The following is a 24,988-nucleotide window of genomic DNA, read 5'->3' on the forward strand; positions in this document are numbered from 1 at the left end:
GCAGAGACAACAGCATGTACCTTCCTACAGTGGAGGTTCAACTCAACAGAGCTGAGCCCTCAGGACCTGAAAATAGCTGGTGTCATTCATGCCGTGCCTGGGCAAGCCCGGGGTAAAGGAAGATGTGGGCAGCATTTGAGATAATAAGTCAGGAGGCAGAGGTGCTCCTTTTTGCAGCCTGGTCCTTGCTGCACAGACCTCACTGCTCTGCTGGTGCACTCAGACCTGCCACGTTCCCCACCTCCAAACGTCTGCATGGCATGTCAGCTAACCTCTGCCCCTCCTCATTTCTCAGGTGGGCTCAGAACAGCGTTTGGTGAGAGATGTGCTGCTCGCAAAATAAGGTTTCTGTGGTTTAGGGCTATTTGATTAATTAATTCTTTTTTTTTTTTTTTTTGTAAGCCTGCAGCTGCTAGTTTTGAAACAACCAATCCTAAAGCAAAAGTATGAAAGAGAGGGTAAGAAATCGATGGAAGAAATAGACAACTGGAGCAGGGTCCTGACCATGGAGTGGCTGCTATATTTTAAAATCCATAGGAGTTTGGCTTATGTGAGAAACCATCTGGTATTTAGGCCCAGCTGAAGTTGTGGCTGTGTGTGTGTGCTCTGTGTGAGTACCAGTGGAGCAGCTCCACAGGCGTGTGCACGTACTCTGCTGGACTCCTTCACCAGGCAGGGCAGAGCGCTCACTGAAAAAGATCTGGAAAACCTATTGGGCTTCACACCCTTCTTATTCCTTCTGGACAGCTCGTGGTGGCCTTTGATCTAAGGGAAAACATGCCTGCTTGCCACTGCTGAAATGCCACAAACCCTCCTTACAAATTGATGCATGACCCAAAAAATAGCGATGCACATCTCAGAGCACTGCTAGAACCACGTGGTTTCCTTCTGTTCCCTACACTGCTGCACATGAACAGAGCCGAAGTCTGTCCCACCTTCTGAGAGCATCTACCCCAAATCAACCAGACAAGGCAGAGAGGGAAGGAAGCATTTGCTTACTTCTACCGATGAAAAACTGAGGTAGAGGAGATGAAGTGAAAGCTTCAACTCACACAGGAAACCTGTGGCAGAGCAACTGAAGCAGGTTGGGCGCTGCTGAGGACAAAGGCTGGAGTGAATTAACAGCTCACAGACTTTTCTGACTCACCAGGAGGAAAAAAAATAAAAGTATTACAAAAAATCAGTATTGCATCAGGGAGGGCTCTTCCAGAGCGAGTTAACGCCAGGCACAAGGAACAGTGTGTGCTGCCCCTGTGAGTAATGCTGAAAAAAGACAAATTCAAATGGGAACAGGTGCAGCTGAGGGCACCAACAACCAGGACAAAGGCGAGTGATGAAAAAGATTCCATTTTTTGTCTATCCCAGCAAAATAAAGACCAAGAGAGCTATGTCAGTGAACTATAATCACGCCGGGGCAGAATGTCAAGGAAGGGGACATGCTAGTTAAGCTAGCAGACAGAGCTGGCTTGAGAGACAACAGGTGTAAGTCAGTCACGAGCAAATGGCAGTTTAAAATGAGAAGAAAGATTTTGACCATCAGAATGAGGAAGGTAAAGAAGTCCTTTCCAGTGGGGATTGTTGGCAGAGGAAGGAATATATACCCAGGAACCTTAAGGAGCTTGTGAGAGGAACTGCAGAGCGCGGGCAGAGAGGACTCAGCTCCAGAATTGCTTCCACTATGGAGTTCAAACTGAGTGCCTCAACTTTCCTTCACTTCTAAGGAATTTAGGAGAATGATCTCTTGTTACATACAGTGCTTAGCACAACTCCAGTCTCCAGGCAATATGGTAGCACAAATAACTCATAACACTAATGATCAACCATAACTACATCCTTCCTGAAGCAGAGATGACACTTGAGAACACCAAAAACAAAAAGCAGGGAACTAGCTGCCAGCTTATTTCAGCCACTCATGACCTCCCCATATTCTGTGAGAATGAGAAAATGTCTGCTCTCAGATACTGTGGTGTAAATCCAGAGGAATTCAAAACACATCACTGAGAACTTGAACTTCAGTGGCATGCTTTCTTTCTCTAAAAGGGATGAACTCTATCCATTTGTTAAAAACTTTGGCCACAACTTTGGAAGTGCTGTAAAGGCCAAGGATTCCTATAAACACAAAGCTGAGTTTGGGAAGCCCTGCAAAAGCCAGCAAAGTGGACAGACACCGATCTCATCTTCAACATCAGCATGCAGAGATTGTGTGTCCTGGGGAGGAATTCATTGGTGCTCAGACTGAAAGTGGATATAACCTTTTTCTACCAAAATGCGTCGTGTTGTGATGCATCTTTACACAGCCATCCTTAGAGGATGAGTCAAAATCCAAAGGGCCTGGGGCAGGGCAGGAGGATAGAGCTGCTTTTCAGAAGAAGAGGAGCGAAGCGTGGCAAAGCCCTGATCCATACCTTCCTCTGAGTAATTTCCGTGTGGGTAAAAAATAACACTTTTCAGTCTGAATCTGGCCGTGCTCCTGCTTCCATTCCACACAGTGCAGAGGGAAGTTTGCAGCAGAGAAACATCACGCTGCCAGACTGCACAACTGCCCTGCGAGGAGCGGCAGGGTGGGCTGTGTGCCACTGGAGTGGTAGCAGTTCCCCTTCAGCTTCCTAGAGACATCTCAGATTTCAAGTGCAGTCTCAGAGCCACCAGGGGATTCACCATCACTCAGATAAAATGTAGCATGCAGAATCTGCACGCACACTTGCCTGGTAGATTCCAGAGAAGTAGGGTCAATTAAAACCACCCCAGATCCTGATAAACACACTGGTTTTTTTTCCTTTGTGTTGGTTGCACACAATGTAAGATTACTCTTTCTCCTGTCAGAGTGGAGCTGTTGCAGGCAGCATTGGTTCCATTTGCAGAATGGTGCTGAGAATTCCTGCCTTCAGCTCACAAATCTCTCCAGCATGTTTATTTTAAAGCCCGTTTAGTTCTAACGAAGTCAAGAGAATGGCTTTCAGAAATATCACTTAAATACTACATTTGTGCTGTCGGAGGATAGACATTACTGGAGACCTTGTGAAGGACATTACCATAGACATCAGATGAATTTTACCTTCATATTCAGACAGTTATTCTTAGAAAAATCCACCCTTGCTGCTGAACACCATCCCTGAAGGACCAGGAGCCACGCAGCCTGTAGTCTAGATCTCAGTGTGCCTCAAAAACAACTGTGGTAACTACTCAAAGTAACTTTCACTCCTTGGGGATCAATTGGCAAGCAGTGATCTGTCTGGCTTTTGAGCCTGTGCTGTATCAATAAGTTCTGACTCCAGCAGCTCTTCTGGCTATCAGTGGTAAGACTGACTGCCCTTTCAAGGGCTGTGTAAGAGCATTCAAGATCCTCTCTCTTCTAAAAATCACACAGCAATTCTAAAGCCAGAGATGAGAATGGCATCCCTGATGCTGACTTGCTGAGGGACCATTTTTTTCCCTCCATTTAATCTTCTGTTTTTTTCTTTGCCTGTTTAGATTATGGGCTCTTATTCCATCTATGTGCCACGCTTCTTCGTGGTGGGATCCTCTAGGGACAGCTTCCATAATACCAGGAATTAATCATACGAGTCATGACTTCTGCTTCTAATCAGGAGTCTGTCCTTGAGGCTGATCTGCAACACGACCCTCATGGACAAATCCTCAGAATTTAATAGGGATTAAATCAGTGGAGTTTTTATAGAAATTGAATTAGACTGTATAGAAATTGTTCCATAAACAGAATACAGCAGAAAAGGCTGAACTTTCTTGGTTTTCCCCTGGATTTTACAGAAGGGATGTAATCTTTAGTTACCTTTCCCTATATAATCCAAAACTGTTTTATGAGAAGTGACATTTTGCAATGTAAATGCATGGGATTTTGTTATCACATAAGACAGCCTCAAGTCTATACTCTGAAAGCTGCAGAAAGGCAGATCTGTAGGAAGGCAATGATGTTTACTCTTTTCCTTGCTTAAAGCAATGCGGGCCCCTCTGCTCTGCTCAGCTCAGCTCGGGAGTGCAGGGCTCCCTGACAGCTCTTCCTTCTGAGCTGGAGTGCTGCTGGAATTTTCTGCTGTTTTGGCCTGTTCTAACCACTGCCTATCTCTGCCCATGCTTTTGAGTATCTATACCTTATGCTGAAGGCACATACAAAGCACAGGCCAGGCTCAGCATTTGGATAAATGAACCCTGAGTCTATGAACCTTAGATATGTTACCTATTCTGGAACTGGCAAATTCACTTTGCCCCGCACACAGATGGGCAGTAGGCAGTGCAGCGTGCAGTCTCCCATCCTCTCTTTAAGACCATTGAACTCTCGTGGTTTAGATAAAAGGATAAATCATGACCACGAATTAATAGCACTGATTTCAGTGGGAATTTGAAGACATCCAGTTTGTATTTCTCACAATGGGGCCCATATTTGCACTTACCTCTGTGCTAATGTATAAATCCGTACTTTTCTAGCTGCTCTTAGTTGCATTAGGAAGCATTTTTATAGGCATGTGCTCAGCCCTGATCTGAGATAACATTACTCTTTTTGAAAAGACAAGTTACCATACAGCAGGCACGAGATCGGGCGTCTCTACTAATGCCTAAGATTTCTATCACCATGAACTTGTGATTCTTATAACAAATGAGCATCAGCCCTGACATGAGAAGATTATGAAGCCACGGTGCATCTCAGCAGAACAGCACACTTGTCATCTGGGTGGGGTGCAGTAGCTGTGGAAAAGCAGTGCTTTCCCACGGCACAAGCTCTTTACTGCATGGAATAATTCGGATTTTGCATTGAATCTTTCATATCCATAGAATATTCATAATATCATTGGCAGGACGGATAGATAAATGCAGTCCTGCAACAGTGTAGGGAAAAAGAATTGTACAGAGAGTAACTATCCATCAGTGCAGTTGTTAAAAATAATAATTCCTGCTACAGTATATAGAGTAGCCTGCTCCAGTACATACTAGCAAAATGCCATTTGTACTGTACAAGTGTATCCATTCTGGGAGGCATTTCTGCCAGTGGTGTATCTCCTTCAGGACACAAAACTCCAGTCCCGAGTTCACATACCAAATACATTCACACATACAAGCCCATGTAGCTCAGTGAGATCCTAACACCTGATTGTTTGCGTTATGGGAACATCACAAATCCTGCATCTCTGCTACAGTGCAAGATTCTTGGTCAGGCTTCTCCTTCTTTTTGATTTTGTTAGACTAGGGCATAGCTGCTGCCCACTGCTGAGAAGGTGCCTTAATTTCAGCAGCTATAGACTTCTTGCCCCTCTGCAGCAGGCAGTGCAAAACTGAATTAGATATAAAGAGGGCACTAGCACTCTAGGCAGCCTGACCCAGAGACTGGGCAGAAAAAACAAAAGGCAAATGTTCAGTACTAAACTGTATGAAGTCCCAAGGAGATCTGGAACAGGAGCAGTGGAGGAGTTACAGTTTCCTTTGTTCTGTTAAAAGGAAAAAGGAAACACATCAGGAAACCAGACTGTGGAGCACAGGAAGTCTCACTTTGGCTGATAAAAAAGAACTGATGTGAGGTTGGTTCAGATGCAGTTATAAGTCAATCAAGCTTGGAACAACAAGAAGAGCTATTCAGAAGAAACCAGAGAGCCAAATTCTACGCTGAGCTGTAGAAATGGTGTTTTAACCTCTTCTAATCTCTTCCTTATCATCTATTTTAAAAGAGAGCTGCTATAGAAATGTTGAAATAAGGATTTTCTCATCGTACAGAAATCGGTTTCCCAAAGTCACCACACCCTCCAGTGACCCCACCATACCTTACTCCAGTTTCTTTTTTTCACTCATCAGCCAACTTAAAAAACTGCATTCTTGCTGATTTGTCTCCTTCGCTCAGATCTAAACCAGTATTAGTTAAGAAGGGCAGGGTTTTTTTGCTAAGCGAGAAACCAGCAAATGACTAATTAAATGCCTTCCTTCTCGTTATGTTATTTTCAGCCCCTCTGCATGACTGACAGGCAGAGCCGAGATGTAACGTTCAGTTCCTGGATGTGTGGCTTTGTCAACTTGCAGAAGGAGGTGTTATCCTTTCTTTCTTCTCATTGCCCCTTGCTCCTTCACAGCACTATTGTTAATCCTGGTTTATCTGAGTTTATCTCTGCTGGAAGAACACACGCAAATACACAAGTAAACTTTTCTGTATCCGTGGCATTCACTCCAGGAGCCTCTACTGAGATGTGCTTCTGAACTGCATCTTGGGGAAAAAAATAATCAGGACAAGAGAATGCTTGCTACTGATGCAGATCCATTTTACAACATCATAGCAACACCAAGAAGCAAAGGCAAGATGCTTGTGGGATTTAGCCTTCCTTCTCCCATTTCCAGAGAGAGTTGTGTGCTCAGTGCTCCTTAACCAGTTCTGTGAATTTTAATCAACAACATATTTACATGAAGAATCAAAATGCTTCATTAATCACCCAGAAAGCAGCCTGGTTTTCAGGGGAACAGTTACTTTTGAAAGCTAATGAGAACTGCAGATTGTCAATACGTTTTCGAATCAAACTGGGTGCTCAGTTAAATAAATATGCTCTCACATGGCTCTTTTTAGGGCTGACTTCAAAGCACAGAGGCAAAACAGAAATAGATGCATTGAAGGTTTTCTGGTATACATACTTCTGGTCCCTTTCGCGTCACTGTTTTCAAGTTTTACCTCTGGCTCTACTGTCCCTTGATAAACAGAAAGTTTAGTGGGACATACATAAATGTCTTCAGCAGTAACATACAGTGACACGGATCCTTTTGTTTAGGTCTTACAGCTAAAGGAAAATCTTTTTGTAGCGGAGGTGGGGGAGGAGGGAGGTAACGTTTGTGGCTTTACTACAAGAGACGGGTTTCTAGATCAATATTACTAGCTGTGTAGATATGCATCAGTAATAATATGGCCTGGGTAATGAGAGAAAGAGAGGAAATAAGCAGTAGATACATTTACGTTTTGAAGACTTGGAGATTTGGAACTCAGCAGAACAGATTGTCCTGTGCCAAGCACTGCTGTTTCTACCAGCATATTTTAGGCTGGTGCTGTTACCCGATCCACAGCCTGGTGGCTGTGATGGTGCACTGAGATGGGGTACAGGGTCTGTCATTAAGTGGTCCAGTAAACTCAAGTAGGATGAGAAGATTTCACTTTTCAAAGGCAAAAAGTGGGGTACTGTGGAAGAACATCAGACGCTGACGTTTTATGGAGAGAAGTATGGAAGGTGCTCCATGCCATGAGGTTATATGCTCATAAATTCTAGGGCTGATCTCTCTGAGATGTGAACTGAAATTAAGAGGGAAGCAATCTGGAAAGGCAGAAGAGACGCAAAGAGAACATTTCTGCAAAAATTGCTATAAATGCCCTTCCCCCAGCGTGCCTCACTTTATCAGCATGTCATCTCAGGCCTTACTTTAGTGAGGTGTGAAGTGTGACCTTACTTGTTACCCCTTTTAATTTCTGTCCTTTTTCTCATAGCATTCTGATGAAGAGTTCTACTCTTACACACTGACTGCAGCAAAATTCTGCTCAGAAGAATGCTGCAAGGACTCATAAAAGCTGGGCCTTCCCCCATCTTACAGCGAGATTATCATAAAATTAAAGTAAATAACAAAAATAAAGGCATGAAGTCCTCAAGACACGCATGCTACTACTCAAAGTGACCACATCCTGTTAGGGTAAAATCCACAGTGGTGCAGAGAAACTATACAACGCTCTCAGCACCTCTTTAAAGCCTCGGAGTGAAACCCCAAGTGCCCAAAATCTAAGCAGTTGAGCTGTTTTGTTGTGTATCAGGTTTGTTTTGGGCTAATCTTCCTTCCCAGGGCAAGAACAAGTCTAGTACAGCTGAACTGCTCCATTTACAGAGCCTGGAAAGACATCCCCCGTGTTTAGCTGGTGTAGTGAACAGGAGTTAGCACTGATTACCTCGAGTCGACAGCACCCAGCGCTGAGGCACGGTGGTAAGTGCATACTGGGGCTGAAGGCATGCACTGGCACACGGATCAGTTGATGAGGGAAAGTGAAGCACCAACAGAAGTAACATTAGGAAAACACGGCAATTACAAAACACTTCTGTCAGGTTTTTGCTGGTGTATATTGGAAAGCCATTCTGCAGTGTGTACGACATCTGAACAGCTACCAGGGTACCAGCAAACAAAGAATGTAAGCCTTGGAAATTTCAGAGGGTTTTGTTCAAAACCGCTTTTGTGGGGCAGCAACATGAAAATATGAGCAAACATCTGTGTGGAGTGTTTTCATTCTGGAGAGTAAGATTCTTGTCCTACGAGTCAATGCCTTCTTGCCAGGAAAGGCCATCTCTAAAAGGCCAAAGCGAGGGCAATTTAAAAATGGCAAAAGAGACATTTAAACTATCTCAAAAAGGAAACATGTTCTTAGTTTGAGATCTTGATGGCCAAGTTTCAGGATGAGAGCGAATGAGCGAACGCCTACAGTTCACAAATGACAAGAAACAGTGATTGCAATAAGAAATCCTACCCCGCCCTTCGCTATAGCAACACCAGCATACAAGTTGTCTTCTGGTGGAAAGAAAAAGAGACAAGAACGGTTGTCATCTGCTTGGCAATGCAACATTTGCATTGAATGTCCCTCACACGGTCTCTTTCTTATGTCCAGAGCATAAGCATGAAAATGTTTTCACAGAATGAAAGCAGCAGTTACATAAACAGTGCTTTTTTTTTTTTTTAATTTACACTCAGGCCTTGGCAAGTGTCGTTACTTTGATTAATTATAGTCCACATGTAAATTGGAACTGAAATGATTAAGCCAGTTTGAAACCACACTGTTTGTTATTGTGAGGAAGTCCATGCATGGGCATCTTGTTGACATTAGATGTACCCTTTTTGACTTCATTTGAGGAAATAAAAGCCAAAATGCACAAAACATGACATAAATTAAGCCAAAGTGAGATGCTAACCCAAGGAAGATGTGGTTTGTAATATCTGGAGGCATGCAATGAAAATATTATAGATTTAAAATTAATCCAAACATAGACTGTCATCAGTTTCTTTGGCTCCTAATCATCTTCTGCAAGCGTTGTTCACAGGATATAGATCAATACAATTATGAAGATGCATTAATAAAGACTAAGGTTTGCTGTATGTTCTTCAGGGCAGAAGGCCTCAAAGCATCGCTGTAGAGGTCACTGTTCAAACCAGCCACTCCAACTCACACATCAGACATCAAACACGTTATTGAAAGAGCTCAGAAAAAAAACTGCCTCTCACCACCTCGGCACAGAGTCTTCAACTCCATTAAAGCAATTCGTCCATGGAATAGTTTTACATGGACTTGAAAAAACATTGTCACTTTTCTTGTTTACAGTGGTCAAGAATACACCTGGAAGGTGCACCCCTCCAACATTTCTAATCTGAGCTGCATAGCACTGCCTGCTACATAGAAGGTATCATTCAGTGTTTACGGAGCAAAGTGCTTTTAACCACACTTCTTAACCACAGGCTTCATCTGCTCCCTCACTGTGCTCTAAATAATGCAAAACTTTTTCTTCTGTTTTTCTTGCCAGCCATCTATCTGCTTCTTTTCTGACATATTATTTCCCAACCCAAATGCACAGCTCTGGGAGAAAGTGATGCATGCATCTTTCAGGATAGCCAACCTAAGGGTACCATTGCTTTAAAAGTGCTTTCTCCTGGGTACAGTACAGGTTTGCTTTACTATGTCCTAGAATTTAGAAGATCTGCTCTGAAGCACAGGTTATATATAGAGCTCAGCATATTAAAAACATTTGAGCATCTCAAGCCACATCCTCTCTCGTTGCCCTTCACCTGGGACCAGGCAGGCAGGGTGGCCTGACCCCTTCCTTTCAGTGATAAACTGCAGCAAATCTGCCAGTGCATGGCTCTGATGCTCCTTGGGAACCCACTCAGTTCTCTACAGCAAGCAAATTTGCAAATCTCCTATAACCCTGAGGACACTTCAGGAGCTTCCAATCACTTGTGTAAGCGCCCTTTACAAAGAAGGGGTCAGTTAGAGGAGGAGGTCAGCAGGAGAGGATCTGCAGCAAGTTGCTGATGATCTGAGAATTACTCAGTTCAGGATCCCAGCTGAGTCTGGTGTGCCTGTATCCCATGTCTCAGCTCAGCCAAATTCCTTCTGGACTACAAGTGAAGCAGGAAAATGTAGCACAAGGCTGCAAAGCAGATCCAGGAGCTGGGGCAGTGACCCAGGACATGGCTGAGTTCCTCCTTTTGCCACAGCCTCCCCAGCGTGACTGAGGGCCTGCCTGCTAAGTGTCACAGTTCCTCATCCCCAAAGCTGGGGGTGACAGAAATGAGACTGCAGCTCAGGGGGAGAGGAGGAGCTCCCAGGAGCCACCATGGGCAGTGTGGGTCATGGGAACACTTTCAGAGGATGGTGCTGGGGGGTCATGGTCTGTGAAGGAAAGCGAGTCCATGTGTGCACTGCAGCGGAGGTACAGATGGAAAATTTCTGCACTTTCGCTGTACAATATTTAGGGCTCCACAAATCAAAGAAGGTTGTGGTACACTAAACATATCCTGAATGAGGCCCAGGTTACTTTTGCTACAGACCTGAAGAGGTGGTAGGGGAGATGTGTCTTATTCCTGCCATACCTCCCAAATGTTGTGCTTTCAACGCTCCTGCTTTCTCTCTTCCTTTCTGACATTTCCCCTTTTGTTCCCTCTGTTTTTCCTCTTTCCATTTTCTCTTCCTGCCCATCTCTTTCCCTCCTCCCTTCTCTTGAGACCCTTCCAAACTGTGCACTTGTCACAAGCTGCAGAGTGAGGGAGAAAGTTTCAGTTCCTGCCAGTCTGCAGCTTCTTTCTCCCCAGGTCAGCAGAAAAAAAAAAAAAAAAAAAAGAGAGAGAGAAAGAGAAAAAAAAATAGAAAAAAAGAAAAAAGAAGTCTTTTAAGAAGAGATCAACACCCCACCCAGGCGATACGCATCTTTCGAAATCCTCCAACTCAAACACACCCACAGTGTCTCTCGCTTTAAGGTTGCTGCTTGAGCTACTTCTGTGCTGTAGTGCTCCCTCAAGAAGGGCTCGTAAGCATTGCACAAAGGTCCCCCAGAGCATGAAAGCAAACCCGCCGCTGCCTGGCCCTGGAGAAACAGTATAAGACACCTCAAGGGACTTGGAGAAGGCTTGGTTTGTCTTTGCAGAAGCTGAAGTTTTGATGAGGGTGAAAGGAGGGGAAACCATTCTCTAAGCCCCAGCAGCGTCCTCGCTTGCTCAAGGCCACCAGAGGTTGGTTATGTTTGTGGTTTGTTTGCCACACTCTTTGCTTCCCCTTCTCCTTGCCTCGCCCCAAGCTAGGGTGAAATTTCTCCAAGCCACCCAGTTCCTTGCTCCCTCCGCAATTACTGGAGGAAACGCCCGGACGACCAGCAGAACCAGCAATGCTTTCAGACAGGACCAGGCGAAGAAATCAGAGCCGGCTGCCACCTAGACGCCAGCGGCACACATCTGGGACCAGCCCGGAGCCCCGCGGTCCCCAGCCACCCCTCTTCCCGGCTGCCCCGGGCGGTGCGGAGCGACGGGCCGGGAGCTGTCACTGCCTTTCCGCCGCGGTCCCGAGCCGGGCACGTCCCCGGGGCTCTCCTCGGCCCCATCCGCCCCGCGGTGGAGGCAGGAAGGCGGCTGGCCCCGCACCGCCCCGCACCGCGGAGCCCCGGGCGCCGGGAGAGCCCCGGCGGCAGCGGAGGAGCGGGGCAGTCCGCCCGAGGGGTCCTCCGCGCCGCGCCGCTCCGCCGGGGGTCCCCGTCCCCTCCCGCCCCCTTACCTTAATAGTGCCGTCCATCTAGAATAACTTCGAGCCGGTACCAGCAATATTCCACACATTGACCCGGTTTAGCCTGCAACTGAAGCCTCCCGAAGTTTTTTAATCCGTCTCTCTTTCGCTTTTCTTTCCGTCTTTCCAGGGATTTTACTCTCCTCTGCTTATCCCTTCGCCTTCTCTCTCTCTCTCCCTCCCTCGCTCTCTCTGCCTCTCTTTTTTTAACTTTGGTTGTTGCAGCAGAGCGAAAAAGAGACAGTTAACCGGATGAAACGTTTTTTTCTGCTAATTTTGGGAAGTGAAGTCACTCGAGGAGGAAACTTTCGTCTCTCCACTGGTCCTGCCTTCTTGATCAAAATATATATGTTTTACATACAGGATATTTGCTCCATTTAGATAAGAAGGGGCAGAACAATAGCTACCTCTGTCAGCTCTTGTTTGGCGTAGTACAGCCAGTCCAGCAGAGACCTTGCCTTGCACCCCAGACCGAATTAGCGAGCACTGTGTGTCATCCCACAGTTTAGTTTAACATGTTTTTTGCCTTTTTTTTTTTCCCCTTTTGGCTGGAGCAGCTTTAGCCTGACTCACTGAATTTCCGTCTCTTCCCACAGATTTTTTTATTAATGCGTTTTCCAGTCATAGGCAAAAAGTAAGGGGAGAAAACCGTAAATACAAGGCAGTGGGAGCACACAGGGGGGAGAGAAAAAAGAGCAAGAGGGAAAGAGAGGAGGGAAGGGAGGGAGGGAGGGAGGGAGGGAGGGAGGGAGGGAGGGAGGGAGGGAGGGAGGGAGGGAGGGAGGGAGGGAGGGAGGGAGGGAGGGAGGGAGGGAGGGAGGGAGGGAGGGAGGGAGGGAGGGAGGGAGGGAGGAAGGAAGGAAGGAAGGAAGGAAGGAAGGAAGGAAGGAAGGAAGGAAGGAAGGAAGGAAGGAAGGAAGGAAGGAAGGAAGGAAGGAAGGAAGGAAGGAAGGAAGGAAGGAAGGAAGGAAGGAAGGAAGGAAGGAAGGAAGGAAGGAAGGAAGGAAGGAAGGAAGGAAGGAAGGAAGGAAGGAAGGAAGGAAGGAAGGAAGGAAGGAAGGAAGGAAGGAAGGAAGGAAGGAAGGAAGGAAGGAAGGAAGGAAGGAAGGAAGGAAGGAAGGAAGGAAGGAAGGAAGGAAGGAAGGAAGGAAGGAAGGAAGGGAGAAAGGAAGGAAGGGAGAAAGGGAGAAAGGAAGAAAGGAAGAAAGGGAGAAAGGAAGAAAGGAAGAAAGGAAGAAAGGAAGAAAGGAAGAAAGGAAGAAAGGAAGAAAGGAAGAAAGGAAGAAAGGAAGAAAGGAAAAGTAAAGTCTGATGATCCAAACGTATTTAAAACTTGAGGTGGCCCCGCTTCACGCCTGTCCCAGGCACGGCTCCCAGCAAGGAGTGTGAGACAGGGGCCGGTCCCTGCCAGGAGCACTGAGTGCAGTAATGTAAGGCAGGCAGACGGCTCCAGAAACCAAACGCTCTGGAAGTGGGGCTGCGGGAGAGTGGAAGCTCTTTTCCAGTTTCACCCCTATCCCCTTCACTCCCGGTCGTCTCAAGGGCTGGGACATCGTGCTCCCAAGCAAATGTCCTAAGATCAGTGGGAGCCCATCCATCGCACTCCGGGAGATGAGAGCACCTTCCCCCGTCTCCTCTCCCGGCACAACCTTCTTGTTAAGCTGTTAAAAACCCACTCAGATGGAAAAAATACACATATAAACTAAAAAGAATAAAAAGAAAAAAAGAAAAAAGACAAAAATTTAAATAATTGACAGATCAGCTGAAGTTTCGCGTCAGCATAGGCACTCCAGTAAAACCAAATCAAAACACCAGCCTTTAAATCCCATTTTCGACCTGGCGAGCCCCTGACGTGCAACTCCGTCTTTCATTCAAACGAGAGCGATCGCTCGGAAAGAAACGCGCTTTCCTTTTTTTTTTCCGGGCAAGGCTGAAAGCCTCGGAAGGACCGGAGGAAAGGAGACAATACGCGCCCGTCCAGCACCACTGCCCACCCCCTCCCTCGCAGGAATAACGCAGCCACCGGCGGAACACATCATGCAGCGCTTTGGGCATCCTGCATCCCCCACTTCTGCAAACTGCCGCAACCCGAGGAGAAGAGCGGAGGGTGCAACAAAGCCAAGAGTCAAGGCAGGAGGACACTCCTGAACGTCACATCTCTCGGTGGAGGGCATTACCTTGTCCAGTGCCAGTTGTGTCCAAGTCTTTTTGTTTCCCCTGTCCTTAGTCCAAACACGGGGGGCCGGGGGAGATCAAAATATATCCAAAGTTATTCTGCACCCGCCCCTTCCAAAAGGGAAATGCAATAATGCCACTAGTGTTTCTACTCGGCTGCTGCAGAGATGCCTTATTATACTTTATTTCTCCAAGCTCGAAGCTGGCAGGAGCGAGCTGTAGATCCCTCTCGCCCCTCCCTCTCCTCCCTCCCCCCTCCTCTGAAATTAGTCTCATCAATTCAGCTACAATTTGGGAGTTCAGATGCAGACAAGGGACTGAACGTGACCAGACCTGAAGCTTTGCCTCGCCGCTTGCCGGCGACTGAGACCGCCTGCAAGCAGGAGGTGAAGGCGGAGGGGCAGAGGGGACAGCCCGGCCGCCCCCCACCCCCGTCCTCCCCTGTCTGCTTTACAATCCAGGGGGCTGCGCTGGGGTCCCCGGAGAGCAGCACATCTGGATGCTGCTAGCGGGGTCAGGTCCCCCCTTGCCTAGGGCCACAAGAACTGGAGTTCAATTAAAAGAAATCGCGGTTAACCCTTTGCTTGCCTCATTACTCTTTTTCTCTTTCCCTCCCCTCTCTTCCACCCCTCCAGCTAACTCTCTTCTCCACTCCCCCTGTAGCCTTACCGCACGGCTGCTGCAAGCAGAAAAGCCAGAGGTTAAAGGGAAGAGTGAAACGCATCCTTTCAAAACCCAAATGGTTTCCCTTCTAGACAACATTCTCCATCGGCGCTGAAAAACGACAGGGCTGGGGGTGAGGGAGGGATCTTGGCCGCGAAAGGAAGGGGGAAAATACCGTGGAAGGAGCCTCTTTCACCCACGGACCTCACGGAGCAAAGAGGTGCATCGAGAAATCACCCGAAAACGTGGCCAGCGTGTTCGAGAGGAGTCCTACACGTCCAAAACGCCGGGCTGCTGAGACAAACAAGCCCAGCCCTCGCAGTAGCTCCCCGGTGCTTCCAAAGACGGGCAGATGTCAAGCATCCCCCTCCATCCCACCTAGAGATATTTTAGGAACACGACTCTGCATTTTATTGCCAGAAGGGCACCGTGACCCTCAGGGGTTTATTTTGCATGTCTGAGGGCGACTCAAAATGCAGCACGTTCGGGTCACCCATCAGATAAGATAACGAGCGAAGTAGCTAACCATTATAACAGACAAGCCTGCTCCTTTCCTCCCATATAGCATAACAATTCCCTTCATCTCCCACTACCCAGGAAAAAAGAAAAGGGGAAAAAAAGGAAGAATCCCTTGAAGTTATCTCAGACTTTTGGGAAGAGGGCGGAATATTCCCCGGCTCCGGGCTCCGCGTCACGCGAGGTGAGCGGCAGCGACCCGCAGAGCAGGGCGGGGAGCAGCGGGCGGTGTGCGGGCTCTGCCGCTCCGCTTTCGGATGCGTATGTATATCCAGTAAAGGAATTCTGATCCGTTTAATGTGGTTACCACCAGACATCTGGAAAATCATTTGATCTTGGCAACCACTGAAGATTTCGACTGCTTACGTTGGGACAGGCTGGTAGAAATCAGTCGCTCCTCGATTGTTATTTTTTAACTGCGCTTATCAGTGCAGCAAAATTCTCACCCGATGTTTTTAATGGTTTCAATATTGATCTCAAGTGCTTGGCATGTCCCCACCTCCTCCGTTCGCCCTTGCAATTGAGCTACACAGCCTGGAGCCGCACACAGGGGTGAAAATGCCGGTTTGGTGAATGAGGACACACGGGGGGCAGTCCGAGACTATTCCACATCCAGTACGAAAGGGGTTAACCCCCGCGTGTAACCCACCGCAGGTCCATCGCGGGAGGACATAACCTCAAAGATACGCGAGATTAGTGGTCACCGTTCAATAATTAAAACCTAGCTATTCCACGGGAAGCGGCATAATGACAACCCTCTCGGGCCTCTGCTGCAGGTTGAAAATACTCTTTTCGGATGACGAAAGGGGATTGGCTCATTTCACCTCGTCTCGTCCCAGCAGCATCAGCTGCCGGCAGCCCGGGGCTGTCACCGGGGCTAGCGAGGGGACGGCCAGGAGCCCCGGGGAGCGGCCACGTCGGGCTCCGCCACCGCAGAGCGGACCGTGAGCACCTCCTGCTTCCTAACTAACGTCCCCTGTGCACGTGCCTGCGCTCCTTGCGCTAGATAGATTGAATTCATATAAAACTTTCTAAATATACCGTCCTCCAGAAACGCATTTGCGGTGTTTACCATCCTCCCTTGCCCGGGGCTGTATCCGCAGGCCAGCGCCGATCCTGCCGCAGCCTTTACCAGAGGGAAAATCTCCATCAGCTTCAGCGAACGTTTCAAATTCCCTGCGCTGAGTTTCCTCTGGCAGCGACTTAATCGCAGAATGAAAAACGCAACGTGTTTTGTTTGTTTTCTAAACCCACATTCTCAGAAGCAAAAAGCCCCAACTACAGCCCTGGGATTTGGTCCCCAGAAACGAATCCCACTTTAAACTAATTGGGCAAACCTCTGCTTTTCAGCAAAAGCAATAAAGCGGATGCAGGAGAGTTTTCAGCAGGAGGATCGGGTCCCTCCTGGTCCTCGGGAACAGCCCATGCGATTTGGGAACTTGAACCCGGAAAGTTACTCACTGCTAATCAGCGCTAAGTAAAACATAATGTCTTAAAAGTAGAGTGGAGGAGATGCAGTAGCTTTGAAGCTGCGTTGCAATTACGCGGAGAGTGGGCAAGCAGCGTCCTGGCTAGTTTTATTTGAGCCCCATGTCCCAATAAAACAGCCCCCGCCCTCCTTTCCTCCCCCATCCCGCAATTATTGAAAAGCTGAGCACAAAAAAACAAAAATACCGAAGGCCAAAGAAACAGACGGCACCGCACTAGCTCCAAAGGTCTGGCCCCTCGCTTGAGGCCATAATTAATTTGAGATTTATTTTTATTGGAGAACCCAGTCTCGTCTGACCTTAGCCAAACAAGACTTCAGCTAGACCCTTGATGCGCTTGAATGGAACAGAATATTTCTAACTTCTCTTCAGGCATCTGTGCCTGCTTTGAATTTGTTCCTCAGACTTCATATATTTGGAGATTTGCGGGAAAGATTTTAAGCATTTTTCCCCCTTAGCGTTCACTTTTTCCTCCCGTTTTGCTCCCTTCCCGCCGCGTAGCGTTGGAAACGCATATGGAAGGCTGGAATAAAAACCCACGGGTTCCAGCTGACTGGTGGGGGTCGTTTTTGGTGTATAACGGGGGGAAAAAACGGAGCTATTAGAAGGTCTCAGAGTTGAGGAGGGAGTGGGCTGCCTTAGTGCTGGTATCTGGACGGGACGGAGTGGCTGAGTATAAAATCTTGTCCCCTGCGCCCGAGTGCCGTTCATTTTAGAAAGCCTCAGCGTGCCACGTTTCCAGAAGAAACGACGTTTCTCCCACATTTTCGACTTCAAACCAAACAGTATCCTGAAAGCATAGCGAGGGAGAAGCAGAGCCAGCCCTTCCCCACGCACGGTTACCCGATCAGGCAGGATGTGTTGGGCACCGAGAAATGGAAGGGGATTTTGTGTCTTTAAAACAGAGGAGTGGCTGCAAACGAGCTAAATCCTTCAGCAGCAAGTTGTCAGGACGCATTGTGAAGTCAAACAACGGCGCTTCTGCCTCAGAACGAGAACGATTCGCTACACACACAGTTTAGCCATCACTCCGCGTGAGAATGACGTAGGAGCTGATGGGAACCCATGCTTTTGTGTAAGATTTGGGCGGTGCTCGCAACTGCCCACCAACCCCCCGTTGTCTGAGGGTGCTGATGCCGCCCTCCTGAGCCCACATGCGAGGACCAGAGATTCTGCGGGACGCCGTAAATTGCAGAAGAAAAAAGGAAGAAAAAAGACAGAACTGGGTAGGATAGCCTCGGTAGGAACGACGTTACTTGAACTACATGAAAATAAGCAGCCCATGAAGCCTGGTTTTCCCCTTGTCTGCGGGACAAAGCACTCTAGCTGTCCTTAAGTGCGTGCTGCAGGTTTCTGCCCTCTCTTCGCAGTCGCGTTTCCATCGTCCGTGTGCCCCTGAGCTCCTGTGGGATGCAGCCAGGCTGACAATCCCTGACGCGTCCCTCGATTGGTCCCTTAGCTATCCTCTCTACCGCAAGACTTCTGCTGAAAAATAATAATAATAATAATAATAAATACTAGGATATTCTTCCCACGCAACCTGTGCCCGGAGCAGCCTCTGTCTGCTCCTCTTGCAGTGGCAGGGAGAATGTCCATGCCGGGTTTGTCAGTAGCCTTCGCATTGCCCCCTCCACAGAAAATCCCACTGTTTTGTCCTTCAGGAGAAAGAAAAATAATAACAAAAATCTCTCTTCAGGGCTTCTGTAAACTTTCCAGGCAGAGGGAAAGCAAGAACAAACCAAATATTGTTTCCAGCCACCCAGACTATTTTGCCTCCATGAATATGCCTCTTTGTACGGTACCACAAACATTATGGCTGCATGAAATCCATTTTTAAAGCGAGAAGTCCTGCGCTTGCACGATGGGTCCTTCTTCCCATCTCAGGCAGCTGAGTGAATGTCCATCTTCGTGTCCGTTCGGAGGCCTGGAGACCATTTCCAGCCCAAGGGAATCCGGTGGCCTTGGTAGGGGAAAGTAGGAGTCCCCAGCGCAGCTGGAAAGCAGAACTCGAGCCGGCGATATGATGGTGCTGCGGCTTCTAGACAGGGGGGCTTCCTAGGCTAAAAGGGCGAGAAGTGCGATTCCCCAACAGCAGCAACACTTCACAGATACTTAAGATTGGAATAGACCATTAAGGCCCTCTTCTTTGCACTTCGCTTTCAAACTCTCACGTCCGCGGCTGCTACCCGAAGCGGGGCCCTAAGGAGCAGCGGGCACAGCAGAAGCGGGGGCCTTGCTGCACGAGGACGGGGAGATGGAGGAGGTGGGTACCGAAGGGATGAAGAAAAACGCTGGAGAGCACAACCACAGAATCGTAGGGGTTGAAAGGGACCTCTGGTTCAAACATCTAGTCCAAACCATCTAGTTCAAACCCCCGCTAAGGCAGGCCTCCTGCAGCAGACTGCAGCACCGTGAAGTTACTCTAGTGTTGCCTTTACAGACATGTCCGAGCACAGACTGGCGATACAAGAGGGGGAGTGAGGATTGCTCTGTCCTATAGTAGTTTGTGGCAACGGTGATAATAAAAAAATCAGCATGCAAAGGTCACGTTGCTCTGCTTACAGTCCTAATGTTTTCCGTATCCTTGCAGTCCGGATTGCAGTGCAGACTTTTAAAATGTAATTTCCCAATTATGTTACATATTTCATTCTCACAGTCAAATACTCATGTTTAGATGAGATTACCACCCTCTGATATACTGCGAATTATTAACTACTATTAACTACTTGCAGATCGGTAAGCATCATCATGATATGTGGAAGAGAAATAATTTATCAAGAACATAGAAAAAAAAAACCAAACGAATAAGGATCATAAATACTTCGTAGCACTTATGAATTTCTACTTCACTTTGCGTTGAGGCTCAGACCAGAAGGATGCACAGCAGAGAACGTGTGCTGTCATGAGATTAAATAGGATCTTATAACAGTGCTTCAGATGCAGGTCTCTGTGTCGTATGATGTAAATCGAGGTTACAACACTGGCAAGTAAGTGTGACTCAACATAAACCACCTCTGTTAAAACAAACCATTTTAAAATTCAAAACCTCTGCTTCCTCCCTCCCGTGTCCCACCCCACGCTTTTGCATTTTGAAAAACGTGGTTAGGAAGCTGTGTGGCCTGAGGGTGATCACAGCTCGTTTTGTAGCTCAGGGCTATGGCACCACGTTTGTTCCTCCCCAGACCTCCAGCGGAACACCCTGCTTGTAAATCCCTCTCATTTACAGCTAATAGAGACGAGTCCTTCTTCTGAACGAGGCAAAGAGTAAACAGTGCTTATACACGCGACACATTCGTTGGAGAGAACTTTTAGAAGACGTTGATCCCAATCTTGCCTTTCTTCTGTGAGATGGAGGCACTGTGCCAGTCATCAGCTGCGATTCCATGAGGGCCATTACAAAAGTTCATCTTCCTCATAATTCAAAGAAATAAGACTTTTCTGGAAACGGAATGACATGAAGAAAAAGAGAAAAGAAAGAGGAGAGATGTGGGTAGAGAGAAAGAAGGGTAACTCAGCTTCTTGTTGAAGTGTTTTGCATACCACAGCTTGGTAAGTCCTCAAAGATGAGCGCAGAGAAATGGGAAAGAGAAAGCAAACGTTATCTAAAACTGAACAGTGCTTCCTTCTTATACAGCACCTTCATCCACACTTAGAAATGGAGAAATTGAAACAGAATTGAAGTGTTTTGCTCAGGAACACCGAGGCAATGCCAGAAGGGATGGGATCCCTTACTACAGGGTTTCCTTACTACCTGCCTGGATCGATAGTGCCATTCCTACAAATAAGCCAGCCACAGCCAGAAGCACTACGTGGGCCCTGAGCAAAAGGATCACTCCTAAGAGCTTTCTTTCAAAGTTCTGCTGAGTTTTTAACCTCGGGAACGTTATTTCCCCAGTGACATTAGTGAGAATGAAGCTTTACAGACAAAATACCAACATCAAGGCCTTTGCCCCAGATTATGGCAGCTGACAATGAAGGGCTGAAAGAAGAGGCAGAGCTCAACATCACACAGCTTACTCATCCCACCAGGGCTGAAACACTGCACGAATGTCCAGCTCCAGGGGTTCTTCTCTGTGGATAAAACACCTTTGTCTGAAGAGAGCTCTGTCCAAGCACGTTGCCTGCTTGAAGGTCCTATAGGATGTCAAAGGACCTTCATCTCTTCATTGTAAACAGAACGCATCTAAGATCATTTCCCATACATATGAACACCAAATATGTTAATCCTAAAGCTGGATACAGACTGCATCATTTATTTCTTTGCTTTAATGTTTACTGAATCTGCTTTCTTGAGACTTTAATTTCATTTGTTTTGCATGGAGTTTATATTCTTCCAGAATCTGGTCCAAAGCTATGTGAATCTAATAAGCAAAATTAAATCAAAGTTCCCTGAAACTCTGAGTTACGAGTGTGATCTTAGAGGGATATTAACCTAATCTGGAATCTTGACCATGCTCAGTACAATTCCTTAAAGAAACCTTATCCAGAAAGCTGCACAAGACCATCCAACCAGGGAATACAAGTAATTCTGTGTGACCTAGGATCCTTCCCACCAAGCTTGCATTTCCGATACTACTAAAAACTGCTGGCAAAATGATCTGCAGCCTAGGGATTCTGCACAGAAATCATCCAGTGGATCATTTCCAATAATGTGTACGCACATGAAAATCGCAATCAACACATGGATCACTGGCTAAGGGGAAAGAAAAGAAAGAGACAGAGAAAATTCCTGTAATAAATTATTCATTACAAATTATCCACCCAGCTCTAGTTAACACCCTTCTGCAGTTCTTCAGCCTGGGAGAGAAGGCGTTTGTGTTTTAGATTTTCCCTAAGTGCTGTTGCATGCAGGGTTTGCCTTAAACGTGTAACCCAGATGTCCCAGGCTTGGTTTATTTACATTCTTGGGAACTGTTGTGGTAAAAAAACTATATGATGTCAAATATAATATAGTACTCAATTGAGTTATAAAGGGACAAGGCTGTGCCAACTCCTCTTTGGAATTTGTTTTAATCTTAAGAAAGAGATAGAAGTGGCACATTGAAGTACATTCTCAGATTCACATTTTAATTAAAAAAAAACTGTACATACATTATTAACAATTAGAATGCAAGTTCTTGTACTCTCTGGCATTATCCATTCCCAGTAATACCAATTTTCCTACAGAACTGTATGGAAGAACTGATTGAGGAAAACCATAAGTGACACTGTGAAAGAAATGCCAGTTTAACAAAGCACTGTCTGGTGTGACAATCCATTTCTTCAGCAACTGAAAGAGATGTTTTGCTTTAACCCATTAAATGCTTTTTCCCTTCTAAATCTGATTAGAAATGTACCGTTCAAAATCAGAACTTTTCATATCATCCTGAGTATTGAATTCAGTGGCTGGCGTGGCAGAGGAGTAGAGTGATATTAAACGAAGTTTAGCTTTAGTTCAGTATTAAATGATACCGAGGAAATCAGAAAATTGGAAGCCAATTTAAGAAACCACTATGATATAGCTGCACACCACCGCTGTCATACTGGCTCCAGAGGAACAAGCCACTCCTGTAATGTGACTCAGGACAGCCTCACAGTAACAGTGGTTATAGTATGATCCACAAAACCAAGCTCCAGAGCATTACGCAGGACAAGAGCACTGTAACCTATTGTTGCTCTCATGATTCAGCTTTGGACTCAGCCCTGCCTTCCAGAACCATGACAACCCCTCTTGCACTGAAGGTTGTTTTGTTTTGGGTTTTTTTTCCAACTGAGATCAGTGAACGGGAAACAGACTTTCGGTTAACACAGACAATAGCAAATTTTCGAAGGATTGTGATTTTTGACATTACCTGTTTAAAGATGCTGTCATGTCTTACCTTGACGTAAGACGAAGTGTCTGGTACAGTCTGAAACATCCTCACGTGTTTAACAGATTTACTTAGAGGTCCTAGAGTTTATCTGAAATTAAAATAGAAAACAAAGTCATGCCTATATATACAGGAAAGTAAAAAACCAAAACACTGTTTACAAAGTAAGGCTAATAATATAATTTAAAGAGAAGTCATCAAGCACTTAAGTGCACTCATTGAAAGAAGGGACGCAGATAAACGTCCACCGCAGTAACTAAATGTCAGGCACTAGAACTTCACAAAGCAGGGGTTTGTTTCCATGTTTAACAACAGTTTGTTTGTCTTTGCGTTTGGATTTTTAGTCCCCTCAGGAAAAGAGCCTTCTTCACTTCTGGAGAGAGCAGAGGGAAACGTCTGACATTTGATTAACTGAATTTCTTAGCCAACAATTAAAAGCCATCTGAAATACTCATGTTTTCATGTCGAGACTAGTTAACCCTATTGACTTGTATCCAAGGGTTTCACTTGGCTAAACGAGGGGCAGTTGCCTTTGGTGTCTCATTGAAACCATGCCGCGCCATTAGCCTGCCGGCCTCTATTGATTTAAAGAACCTTTCTCACCAATAATAATTAAACAATAAATTTTAAATATAGCGAACGGAAGTAGCATTCCAAACAGCACCAAAAACCCAGAGATGTCAATCTCAGTGTTCCCGTTTGGGTGAGCGCCGTTCCTCAGACACAGAGGTGCTTTATCTCAGGTCTGCATCAGTGCCGTGCCTCCGTTTTGCTGTATTTCTAAGACTTGACGATCTCCCGACGAACAGGTTTTCGCCTCTCCCCCTTAACCCCAAAGTCATCGCTGCAGGGACGAACTACGACCGCGGAAAACGTGAAGTTACGTGGGAAAATGACTCTGTAGTCACTACAAGGTCTGACAACTTGTTCCCGTTACACTCAAGATCTGCAGACCCCTGCAGACGCGCCAGAAAACGATTAGCTTGCTGTAATTAGTGTGTCGTTAAAAGCACTACCAACCCCCCCTCTCTCCCCCCCTTAGCGAGCAGCTCTAAGCGCTGCCGTTCTGCCTCTATTTTGCAGGGGGTGGATCGGTGCATCCAGGATTTACCACGCGAAACTACAGCGTGAGGAATGGGCGCAGAGCGCTGCGGACGGTCCCGGAGCGGCGGAGCGGGTGCAGCCCCAGAGCAGAGCAGGGGAAGGCGGAAAAAGGGCAACAGCACAACGACTCCGCAAAAATCAAAGTTCTCTATCTGCACGACCCCCCCCCCCCCACACACACACACACTTTTATTGATTTTTAAAGCATTTATTACGCGGCCAGCTGGCACAGAAGGGCAACTGATTATAAAATCGGCAATGTGTTTCTGATAAGTACAATTCCTCTTTTTTTTTTTTTCTGTCGTCCTCCCTCCTAACACATTCCAGTTTCTTTTGCTTCTGAACTTGCACCGGGGGGTGGGGGCAGGCAGAGTCGAAGGACAAGGTAATTTTCCTTAGCCAGTAAATTTTCTAGGGTCAAGGATTCCCGTCTCGGTTTCCCCTGCTCCCCTCTTTACCCCTCATCAGCGCTCCCCCACCCCGCTCACCTCCCCCCGTACAATTACGCGTGTTCGTATAAATAAATACATCTGCATATTTGGAACTAGCCTTAAGAAGTCTGCTGTGGATTATTTACCCATCGCATTACCCTGCCAGCATCAGTAGAAACATAAAAGGGCCTCTTAAACTACTTTTAGATTCACCTCTTGCTCAGTCTTATTACTATTATTTAAATGACTCACCTTTGATACCCTTTCCCCTCAACCAGTGGCAGATCAGTTTGTAAAAATCCAGGTTGAGACCAAAACCAAAGCTCCCCACCAGCTGTGGATTACTACCCTGCCGCTGCAGTTTTGCAAAGGAGAGATTAAACTTGTTAGATCCGAAGCAGCGCTGGAGTCAGAATTCCCAGCCCATCCAGACAGGCTGCATCAACCAGGCATTTCCTCAGGGGGCTTCTGCAGCGCTCGCAGCTCCAGTACGTGCTTTCCTTTCCCTCTCTTCTGTGCCCTCTACTTTTCATTTGATTTCCGTTTTCCCCTTATCAATATTTCGGCTGCTCCCTCAGATTAATCACGGCTGTGTGACATCTTCGCCCACTGAGCCTGTCTGGCGCTACTTGCGACTTTAAAGGAGGAAAAAAAAAAGGAAAGAAAAAATTCGCAACTTTAAAAAAAAATACTGCTGAGGAGTCAAGCCGAAAAGAGACGCTGAGTGGAGCTCAAGTGCTACTTTAAATCCCCCTTTTAAATAAGGAAGTTTCAAATATCCGTTTTAAAATCATCATCCCTTACTTTGCGCTTTTTTCCCCTGACTCTTACCTTGAAAACAGTTAACCCGTTTCCCTCTGAAGCAAAACTGGAAATAGCACAGACTGCATTCACCGGGCTGGGCAGAACAGCACGGCTGGAGGAGCGAGGAGCCGTCCCCAGCCTGTTCTGCACCACATCAGTAATTTCTCACTGCAAGCCAAAACCTCCAGA

The 24,988-nt window shown here is 46.7% G+C and overlaps 1 protein-coding gene across 1 annotated transcript in view; it reads right to left on the minus strand.

Annotated features, from left to right (window-relative positions):
* FLI1 (Fli-1 proto-oncogene, ETS transcription factor) overlaps window positions 1–12,397 on the minus strand; it is a 63,069-nt gene extending 50,672 nt beyond the window's left edge. The window contains exon 1 of the mRNA XM_065738570.1: window positions 11,762–12,397. Coding sequence (XP_065594642.1) covers window positions 11,762–11,779 — 18 coding nt within the window. The 5' untranslated portion in view covers window positions 11,780–12,397. The remainder of the gene's footprint in view (window positions 1–11,761) is intronic.
* Window positions 12,398–24,988: the final 12,591 nt, after the last annotated feature.

This window comes from Cyrtonyx montezumae, unplaced genomic scaffold (assembly GCF_038088225.1).
Source record: "Cyrtonyx montezumae isolate F1298 unplaced genomic scaffold, pur_monq_1.0 scaffold_22, whole genome shotgun sequence".
NCBI lineage: Eukaryota > Metazoa > Chordata > Aves > Galliformes > Odontophoridae > Cyrtonyx > Cyrtonyx montezumae.